The 11,424-nt window shown below is 41.8% G+C and overlaps 1 protein-coding gene across 1 annotated transcript; it reads right to left on the minus strand.

Annotated features, from left to right (window-relative positions):
• Nucleotides 1-1,444: 1,444 nt before the first annotated feature.
• zgc:171929 (uncharacterized protein LOC100124596 homolog) lies at nucleotides 1,445-4,959 on the minus strand. The gene is made up of 4 exons (XM_054595959.1): nucleotides 4,860-4,959; nucleotides 4,444-4,670; nucleotides 3,818-4,007; nucleotides 1,445-1,767 (listed from the first exon to the last, which is right to left on the minus strand). The coding sequence occupies exons 1-4, from the start codon at nucleotides 4,957-4,959 to the stop codon at nucleotides 1,445-1,447; spliced, it is 840 nt and encodes a 279-aa protein (XP_054451934.1).
• Nucleotides 4,960-11,424: the final 6,465 nt, after the last annotated feature.

The raw sequence follows: 11,424 nt of genomic DNA on the forward strand, positions 1-11,424 counted from the left end.
GCTTCTATAAATCGTGGCTGTACCTGGACCGTGGTCGTGCATCCTGCTACGGCCCTGCTGACACCGACTGCTACCACCATTATTATTACTAGTCACATTACTATTACTATTACCTGTACCATTAAGCATTTTAGCTTTACTTCCACCCTGAAGCCCTTTTTGCTTTCTCGCTCTGCAGGTTTCCATGAATCGTTGTGGTACCTGGACCGTAGTCGTGCCTCCTGCTGTGAGCCGACTGACACCCACTGCTACTTCGATTATTATTATTAATCACATTACTATCCCTATTTTCATAATTATAATTCTACTGTAATAATTGCTGCTGTTATTATAAGTAGTCTTATTATATGAATCATTTATGTCATATACATTGAATGTGTTGTATCTCTGTTATGCTGTTCATTCTGTACACATGACATCTATTGCATTCTGTCCATCCTGGGAGAAGGATCCCTCCTCTGTCGTTCTCCCATAGGTTTCTTCCTTTTTTCTCCCTGTTATGAATTGAACTTGCATAGGCTCAATACACATCTGTTCTACAAAACAAAAGGTGATTAATTAATTAATTAAGGTGTTACCTCTTACAGGGCTGGCCTGAGCTCTTTTTACATTACACCAAAAGGTTTTACTCACAGAGGTTTGTTAATTAATGTAAAATAGTTTCTGTCTGGATAGAGGTTACTGTTACAGACAGAACGGGCAGGAATACAAAGGCAATATAAAAGAATACAGTTAATACAATTTAAAGATATAAAATTTTCTTCTACACCATGAAACGTGGTTATATCCGGACTGTCGTCGGGCCTCCTGCTCTCCCATAGGTTTCTTCCTTTTTTCTCCCTGTTAAAGTGTTTTTTTAGGAGAGTTTTTCCTGTGCCGATGTGAGGGTTCCGGGACGGAGGATGTCGCATGTGTACAGATTGTAAAGTCCTCTGAGGCTAATTTGTAATTTGTGACTTTGGGCTATATAAAATAAATTGAATTGAATTTAAAGTTTACGTGTAAAGTGCTTTGTCAAATAAAATAGAAAAGTCCACTCTTGGATTTTGTTTTCTTGACCTATGTTGATTGACTTGGTTGGTCGATCGATCCTTGAACAATCAGCTGAGTTTTAACAAAAATGTTTGTATATGTTAATAATACAATAAAAACATAAAGAATTATGTTTGATCCTTTGTTTTTATTATAACAGTAAACATAGTGCAGGAAATAAACAAACAATATAAAAACCTAAAAGTGAGAAAAGCAGGAGATAAAAAGCAGTACTTTGCATTTAAAGCGGTCCTTGACAGCAAAAACTGATGAATGAACACAAAAAACAAAAGTTAAAAGTGTAACACAGTTGAATACAAATCCAAAAATTCTTTCAAATTAAGAAATTGTCTTTTCACTCTATCATTATGAATGACTTATGGAACAGATTAGTTCAGAATTGAAAAGAGCCCTACATGTAGTATGCAGGGGTTGAGTAAAACAAATAGGGGTTGAGTTTTCGGCCTGCTGGAGCTAAGCTGCTGTTCTCATGGGCCTGGCGGCGGTAGTACCTGCGGAGGGCGGGACTGCCAGGGTGGCATTGTCTCACATGGAGGAAGTACTCATCAGGGCGGTTGGAGGTGTAACCACAATCCTCACACACAAAGATCTTAGAGCGTCTTTGACGATAGGCATACTGTTGGTGGACGCTATGAATCTTCCTCATATGGGACTCCAGAGAGCAACGCTGTGTGAAGGCTTTCTCACATAGCTCACACTTGTAGGGACGGATGCCTGCAGCAGGGGGAGACAAAATAAGTTTTTTCCCTGTGCATGTTCGTGTAGATAGCAGGGGTCTGTCAATGTCAAGAAAGGATCCTTCAACTACTGAAATGCTATATCATCGGACAAAGGACTTTCCAAAGTCCTTCATTCAGAGGATTTTTTAGATTGTATGTGTATCCTCCGTGCGCCTAAAACATCCAAAATCATATGCACACAACGCGTTTCTTGTACACAAAATTGGCAATGGAAAATATTTAATGTAAAGTACATTTTCCGTTATTTCACCTAAGCGATCCAAAATCTGTTTCTGAGCAAATAAGAGGCTTGACATTGTCAATCCGGTTGCTTCACTCATATTAGATTTACAAGACCTAATTAAAAAGGTTGTTACAACTGTCGTCGTGCAGCAACAGACTCCTAACGCGAGCTATTAATAGCACTGAGGTCCTACAACGGCAAAGGCAGGGAAAGATATATTTTTACATTTAAACTAGTTGCATTAAGGCTTTATTTTGACCAACCCACAGTTAGCAACTGTTGGAAGTGGAACGACTAGACCTACCAAGACTGTTTAGATGAGTTTTATTTTGTTTATGTCAAGTTTGAATGAGCATATCAATTTTATATTTTATAAACTAAATTGAAAAGTCCCTGGTGATTTTATATATATTTTAATAGACCTCCATGTTTGGATCTGTGTATATTGTTTGGAGGAATGCAAAATTAATATTCCTACTAGAAATTGTAATGTACTGACCTAACTTGGAAGGACCAATCCTACCAAGGATGGATCTTTGACATTGACAAACACATATTGACTGTGTATAAAGTCAGACACAAGCTCTCCCCGCCAAGAGCTGAAGGCCTGACTGAGGCTGCACGAAACACTCACTCACTAAATCACCCAATCGCTCATTCACCTCTCACTCACTCACTCACTCACTCACTCACTCACTCACTCACTCACTCACTCACTCACTCACTCACTCACTCACTCACTCACTCACTCACAAGGTCCATGCCACAGTCATTAACCATCCATGATACTGAATTTGTCAGCCTAATAATATTCAATTTAGATTTATTAGTGAGTAAATCCAGAGTTATTTTCTTTACCTCAGACTTGGTTGAATGTTGTTTAAGGCCACATGTTTGTTTGCTGGAGTTCACTGCTCCGTTAATGTTTGTCACTGGTTGTATGACTCGTGACTCACTAGACTTTTGGACTGATTTTAGCTCAAGTAAGTACTTGAGGCTACTTAAGGCTACTGTGATGAACTTTTAATTGGTTATGAAACAGTCTCAGTTTAATACTGATGCTCTATATGACCTGTATCTGTAAATGAGACCGTCAGAGAGAAGATTGTATATTTCTATATAGTTTTGCTTAATGCTTGTTCATCTGTGCCCCCGGGTCAGATTCGGTGCAAAATTAGATGCAATCCTGCAGGTTAACCAGAAACTCTTTAAATTCAGACTACAGCTGGGCCTCCAGGACAGACCGAGATGACGCCTAAGGATGTTGTTTGGAAACACTAGCAGTTTTGTTCTAAGGGACAGCCAAAATCAACATATGATGAAAATTCCTTGAACTTTAATCGCACTTACACTTCACTAGAGTTTTACTGAGCACCATTTACTTTACAACTATAGTTCCAGTTACATTTCAAAATTAAAAAATGTAAATGTTATCAAATATAATACTGACGGTATTTATAATTTAGGTTCTTTTTAAAAAATGTTCAAGTAAAGTATTTTAGAGTATCCTGAAAAGCGCTCTATAATAACATGCATTATAGATTCCAAACCAATATATATGGCTGGACTGTGCTTGGTCAACTTGCTGAATTGTAGCCACATTTTTATGCACTGATAGTGGTAGCATCTATGATGTGAATACATTGAATTTTCTGTAGTGTCCCAGTAAAATGTATTTATTTTCTCATAGACTGTGTGTATATGTGTGTGTGTGTGTGTGTGTGTGTGTGTGTGTGTGTGTGTGTGTGTGTGTGTGTGTGCGTGTGCGCGTGTGTGTGTTTGAGCAAAATTTATGAATGACCTGTGTGTGTTCGCATATGCCTCTTGAGGTCGAAGGTATCGTTGAATCCTTTGCCACAAAATCGACAAGGATGTCTCTTCACCAAGCTGTGGCACTTCAGGTGTCGAGTCAGCATGCGCTGCAGAGGGAATATCTTGTGGCACACTGAGCACACAAAGTCAGCCGAGCCTGGGGAAGAACGGGCACGGGGCTGGAAAGACAAAAGTGCTCAATGAATATGACTATATGGGTGAGGATTTCTCTCTTCACCCTTTCACTTATAAGGAACAATTTCTTGCCAAATAATAATCAATACACACTATGGGCCAAGCATTCCTATGGAAGCAAAGTCTTCATATTTAATGATGTTTGACCTATCATTACGCCCTGCAGTGGGTATCAGGCTGTGCCCTCTGAAAGGCAACACCATTCTCTCACTGAGGCCTAATGTACTTTGAAGCTGCTTTAAAAGCCTACACTCACCCAAACAGAGAGCATACTTGGCAGCTAGACACAGACCAATATTTGCATTGCATCAGCTTAGGCTTCACTACCATAGCTGGCCTTCTTGTAGAATGCCATGGCCCACATCAACTTGCTCATATTATAAGAATGACACTATACTTATAGAAAATGTGACCTATAACCTTCGCTCTGTGAAGTGCCAGTGTAGTGGGATGGTAGAGGGAGCCCCGGACCATAAGTGTGGACCAGTCCGGCCTGGTGTCGGCCCCTGGTCCTCCTGATCCTGCCAACGGTACTGACACTCTCATTCCTGCTGTCTCACATCCTAAGGTGGCTACTGACTGAGACACAGTTGCAGGCTGTTGGGTGTCAGGACAGCAGGGTATCTGCTCCATAAAAATTTCATTAACTAAAAGAGGATAAAAGGAAACAAATGTTTGCTTTATAAGTAAATTAGCAAGATCAAATTAATTACAAAAAAATACAAACATACTTATAAAAAAACATGAGACAGCTTAAAAGGAATAAACTAACTTTGTTACTGGTTACTTTTGACAGTTAAAAACATAGACTATCTTAAGATACTTCAAATTCTTACCTCGTGTTTTATCTTCTTTCCACTGAAGTTGTTCTGGCTCCTTCCATTGCCATGCTCCACATACCCCAGGTTTCTTTTTCACAAGGAAAGATCTTGGCATCCTTTGAATTCTATCCGCCTGAGTCCACTTTTTCTTCTACTTCAGTTGATCTTGTATCTCACACTCAACCTCTGATCCTTGCACCCACACCACTTTTAGTTTTGTGGACGAACCTAGACATCACCTTATCTCTAATCCTTACATCCAAGCCTCATCAGTCAACCACCTGCAGGTACAGTATGTCAGCAAAATCACAGTGCTCATTTTCATAACACTCTCAGGGGAAGAGTAGGGAGGTTTGGAGCTCTAGGGGGGGGGGGGGGGGGTATTTTGACTGGTGTACACCTGTGTTGATTGTGCGTGTGCGCCATTTTAACTGGTCCCCACTGGTTTTGCATTTCAGGTAGTGAGAATCCGGGGAGTTTCGCATTCAAGTGGCCCTTGGCATGCAAATTTTAGCCCCGGACCAAGCCCTGGCCCCAGACAATGGGCACGGTTTGAGTAACAGGAGCAAGTACAGAGGAGCCACAGCCTTAACTGCTAGGTAAATCAGCCCTTTCTCTTTTTCAGCTCTTTCTGTTGCAATTGTTTGGTGGGATTACAAAACTTTAACAATGCACACAAAGGGCATTCACACACACATTCAAGTACCTGTCAGTTGACTTTGTTCTTTACATGATTACACATACATGATGGTCCTTCAATATTGATGTGTTGTTCCCTGCCACTGGCCCAGTGCATGCTGGGATAGGCTGAAAAGAAAAGGGTGATATATAAAATGGAGGGATTGATGGATGTATTACTTTTATTTCCAATGAGAAGTTCTGCCAATGAATAACACATTTTGGAAAATGAACTGCATGCATCTTATTTCACTGGGATCTGCATGGCAAATACAGATGCAGCTCGAGACTAAACCCCATCATGCAAATAGCAATAGAGGTCACTCCAAGGATCAAGTACAAACTGTAGATAGGATAAACACACTTTTGCCCTGTCTTACTGCTATATTTAGCCAGTGTATGTCCCACATTTCAGCTGGGCCATTCACAGTACTGTCCATATTGTCCCATTGAAGAAGAAAGAACAGGAAAGCTATCCAAGTGGTTCATATATATTAAAAGATAAGATAAGATAAAATAAGATAATCCTTTATTAGTCCCGCAGCGGGGAAATTTACAGGATTACAGCAGCATAGAGGATAGTGCAAACAATAGACATAGTAAAAAAAAAACAAGATCAAAAAAAGTATTATAAATAAGCAAATGAGCAATAAAAAAACAGTAAAAAACAGTAAAGAATCCACAGTAACTGAAATATTATATATACAGACAGAAACTATTATAACTATTGTATTGCACAGTGTATTTGTATTGCAGAGGTTTTTAGTGTCATGTGGTCTACTGTGAGCAGAGCTGGTTGTGCAACCTGACAGCAGCCGGAAGGAAGGACCTGCGGTACCTCTCCTTCACACACCGGGGGTGAAGCAGCCAGTGGCTAAAGGAGCTACACAGAGCTGCCAGGGTGTCCTGCATGGGTTGGGAGGAGTTGTCCATCAGGGATGATAGCTTGGCCATCATCCTCCTGTCTCCCACTACTTCCACCGTATCCAGTGGACACCCCAGCACACTGCTGGCCTTCTTGACAAGTTTGTTTAGTCTCTTCCTGTCGGCTGTCGAGATGCTGCTGCTCCAGCAGACCACTGCATAAAAAATGGCTGATGCCACCACAGAGCCAAAGAAGGTCTTCAGGAGTGCTCCCTGCACTCCAAAGGACCTCAGTCTCCTCAGCAGATAGAATCTGCTCTGACCCTTTTTATAAAGTGCATATTAAAAAATATTAAGTGCATATTAATAAAAAGGAACAGCTTCACAATGGGGAAGGTGGAAACAATATGTTGCTACAATATTCAAATTGGTTAATAATATAGAAAAAACACACGTTGTTCCTTTAAAGTGCTTTTCAAAGCTCACTTGGGATGTCCTCTTTGCAGTTCACTCTAAATGGGTCTTTCCCCCATCACATTCAATTTAACAGTTCATTATATTTATAATATTAATTTGTGTGTGCATATGTCTTTTGACACAGTAATTGAATGTGTCTCTAATACATTTTTCTTAATACTGTGTGATGATATGGGATGTAGTGTCAGCATTTCCTAAAAGGCCTGCTGAGACTGTTGACTGTACTGTGTGTTGTTGCCCTCCTGAGCTGCACTCTAACTGTATGCAAAAGAGCAGCCTGTGTGCTACAGCATGGAAATTAAATGGTAAAAAGGTAGCTTCGGCATTTCTTTGTGCTAGACTAAAAAGTGTCCCTGTACCCTGTCTAATTTCAAGCTTTTTGTCCACTGACTCAAGTCTTAGCTCAGGACACAGTTAGCTATGACTATGAATAATCAGTTGATGATTTCATTGACAGTCACCACTGTCAGTCTTGGCAAACTCTGATTCAACTATATTTAACATATTTGCACAATTCAAATGAGCTTTATTGTGGCATCTACAATGATCTGACAGTGATGAGAGATTCTGTTTGTTTGTTTGTTTGTTTGTTTGTTTTACTTTGGATAAATCTGAACACACATGATGCCAAGTTCAGCTGAAAATGAGTGCAGTCTTAAATTAAAATCAAAACATATTGGTGAAAAGTCATCCAGATATCTTTCATATTGGTGGGAATGAGATTTCTCAGTGAGGTGTGTGCTTGCCTTATCTGTTTAATTTACTGCTGTGCTTGTGTGTCTGATCTGTGGAATTAGCCCAACATGTCATACCCCTCTCTCACATGTTTCCAGTCTGCCTCTTTACTGTCAAACTGTACAAAAAAGGGACAATGGCAAAAAGAGAAAAAAATAAGAAATGACTGTACTGGTGTTTGGAATAGATGCAAGTTGAGCATGTGTGTATGTGTGCATGTTGAGGGTGGAAGGCAACATAGAAGAATGTCCTCAAAATGGGTCGCAGAACCTAATGACATACTCCATCCACTCTCCAAGCTGCACACACATGATGAATGTTTGTGCACAGCAGACACATTGTCCAATCAGTCACAGATTTCAACATTACTTATGATGTCAAAGATTGGCTATTATATTTACAGTGCAAACAGGGAAATATTGATAAAGAATGTGTTCACTTTTGTATAATTGCATAGTGTATAATTAATTTACCTGATATCTAGTGATATTATGCACAGGGTTGTGTTCAGCCTGGAATAGAGACATGAGGAGAATGAGGAACAGCAGAGAGATTGTGTACTGTAAGAGGAAATGAACAACACTTGTTGTGGCTTGATGTGGCTAGCAATGGCTATTAAAGGGACATAGCTAGTCTTAGAAGATGTCAAGTTATTTTCACACTCTCTTACACAAACACGCAGGCACCCAAAGTTACATGTTAACATGCACAACAATACTGATACAACATGTGCAAATACATCCCCAATAACAAAGTTATACCTCTGGCAGTACATACCAGATATTTTAGAAGAAAATAAATTATGCAAAGGGCACTTTTCTGTTGTGCACAAAGAAGCATAATACTATTTTATGTTATTAAGATATACATATAAAAAACAACACACAACACATCTGGCGTATGATAGAAATGTGTTGAATAACATGCCATTTAGCATTGTTTTCAAGTTTCTAACTCATGAGAAATTCATGTTTATGTCAAATCTATCAATTGTAATGCCCTAGAATCAGTTCAAACCATACTGGCAAGTATGATCTTTTATAAAATGTGTTTATCATTTCTCTGAACTCATGTTTATTCAGTTCTTTGGAAGCAAAAGTAATGAAGTTCACAGTTCTTCTTTCATTGCTGTTGCAGCACTAGGAGGAAGTGAGGTGCTGGTTAGTAGTGCTGTGACTTGGTTATAGAGTAACATGAACACTAAGTCCAGTAAATTTGATAACATACACAAATACATCTGTGATATCCCTTTGATTATACAAAAACCTTAATGCTGAATACTTTTTCAGCATTAATAACCATAAATCAACAGTGAGCTACTTAAGTAGTTTGCCAGTTCCCTCTTTTGGAGATGACAGAAGATTTTGCTGTTGCTTCCATTACATTACATTACATTACATTACAGTCATTTAGCAGACGCTTTTATCCAAAGCGACTTACAGGAAGTGTATTCAACATAGGTATTCAAGAGAACTACTAGTCACCAGAAGTCATAAGTGCATCTCCTTTCTTAAACAAGCATCTCAAAGCATAAGCCAGAGCAAAAGTATAGTGCAGAGGCAGATTACTACGAAAACAATAATTGCAACAGACTAATCCGAATATAGTAAGTGCTACAAACTACTACGAATAGGATAAGTGCAGTAAACAAATACAAATTCAATAAGTGCAGCGAACTGATACGAATACAGTAAGTGCAGCAACTAATACGAGTGCAATAAGTGCTACGAGGAAGGCTCCGGGTAGTACTTCTTGAAGAGGTGAGTTTTCAGCCTGCGCCTAAAGATGGGCAGCGACTCTGCTGTCCTGACGTCAGTGGGGAGTTCATTCCACCACTGAGGGGCCAGGACAGAAAAAAGCTGTGACCGGGTGGATCGGCCGCAGGGACCTCTGAGCGACGGGGCAACCAATCGCCCCGAGGCAGCAGAGCCAAGTGGTCGGGCAGGGGTGTAGGGCTTGACCAAGGCCTGGAGATAGGAAGGAGCTGTTCCTTTCACTGCCCTGTAGGCTAGCACCAGAGTCTTAAACTGGATGCGAGCTCTTACAGGGAGCCAGTGTAGAGAACGGAGAAGGGAAGTTGTGTGAGAGAACTTGGGGCGATTGAACACCAGACGTGCTGCAGCTTTCTGGACAAGCTCCAGAGGTCTGATGGCCGACGCCGGGGCTCCAGCAAGTAGTGAGTTGCAGTAGTCCAGGCGGGAGATGACCAGAGCCTGGATGAGCACCTGCGCCGTCTCCTCAGTGAGGAAGGGGCGAATCCTCCTGATGTTGTAGAGGAGGAATCTGCAGGAGCGTGTGACCGATGCAATGTTTGCTGAGAACGACAGTTGGTCGTCGAGGGTCACACCCAGATTCCTCACAGTCCGAGTTGGCGTCACCACGGCATCATCAATGGTGATGGACAGGTCTCGGTGCGGGCAACCCTTCCCCGGGAGGAAGAGTAGCTCGGTTTTGTCCAGGTTCAGCTTCAGGTGGTGTGTCGCCATCCACTTCGAGATGTCAGCCAAGCACGCAGCAATGCGTGCCTCCACTTGGGTGTCACCGGGAGGAAATGACAAGACCAGCTGGGTGTCATCGGCATAACAATGGTAGGAGAAGTCATGGGAGCGAATAACAGAACCCAGAGATGTTGTGTAGAGCGAGAAGAGAAGGGGGCCCAGAACTGAACCTTGTGGAACCCCCGTAGTCAGCGTGCGTGGTTCTGACACGGCCCCCTCCATGTCACCTGGTAGGATCGGCCTGTCAGGTAGGATGCAAGCAGGGAGAGTGCAGAGCCTGAGACGCCCATCCCCTCGAGGGTGGAGAGGAGGATCTGGTGGTTCACTGTGTCAAACGCCGCTGACAGGTCCAGGAGAATCAGGACAGAGGAGAGAGAGTTCGCTCTCGCAGCGTGAAGTGACTCTGTCACCGCAAGGAGGGCCGTCTCTGACGAGTGACCCACCTTGAACCCGGACTGGTGGGGGTCCAAGAGGTTGTTCTGGTGGAGGTAGGAAGACAGTTGTTTAGAGACAGCGCGTTCAAGTGTTTTGGATAGAAAGGGTAGAAGAGAAACCGGTCTGAAGTTCTTGACATCAGAGGGGTCAAGTGATGGTTTTTTCAGAAGGGGGGTGACTCTGGCAGTCTTGAAAGCCGAGGGAAAGCATCCCGAGACGAGAGATGTGTTGATGAGGTGGGTGAGGAAAGGAAGGAGTTCAGTGGCAATAGACTGAAGAAGAGGGGAGGGGATCGGGTCAAGGGAGCACGTGGTGGGGCGGTTAGATGTAACAAGGTCAAGGACCTCGTTAGGGGCGAGGGGAGCAAAATAGGGTAAGATGGGGTGTGGAGAGGGAAGGGGGAGCTGAGGGGGAAGAGCTGTAGAGGGTAGAGAGGGAGAGGGTGGACAGGGAGAGGTTCCATAACCCTTCAACTCCTCTTCAATACACCTGACACAGATACTTAATAATGTACATTTTCTACTTCTACTACTACTACTACTAGTACTACAACTGCCACTGCTAAAACTATTACCACTGCTACTGGTACTACTACGACTGTACGTGAAGTGATGCTGCTACTGTTACTTCACTACTATATCTGCATCCAGGTCTACTACTACTGTAATCCTGTTTTTGGGGCCATTTTAATACATTCAGAGTACAATATTACTCTTGATTACTGCTGTTGATAATATCACTAATACAGCTATTAATTCAGAACAGTATTTTTTGTCTTGAACCAAGAGACACAATGACATGGAGAGTTGCACTTAACCACTGCATGTGACGCATCCAACTCTTTATCTGAAGTAGTCTAAATATTTATATGAAAAGGACTCATGACTAGGGCA

This window comes from Anoplopoma fimbria, unplaced genomic scaffold (assembly GCF_027596085.1).
Source record: "Anoplopoma fimbria isolate UVic2021 breed Golden Eagle Sablefish unplaced genomic scaffold, Afim_UVic_2022 Un_contig_13662_pilon_pilon, whole genome shotgun sequence".
NCBI lineage: Eukaryota > Metazoa > Chordata > Actinopteri > Perciformes > Anoplopomatidae > Anoplopoma > Anoplopoma fimbria.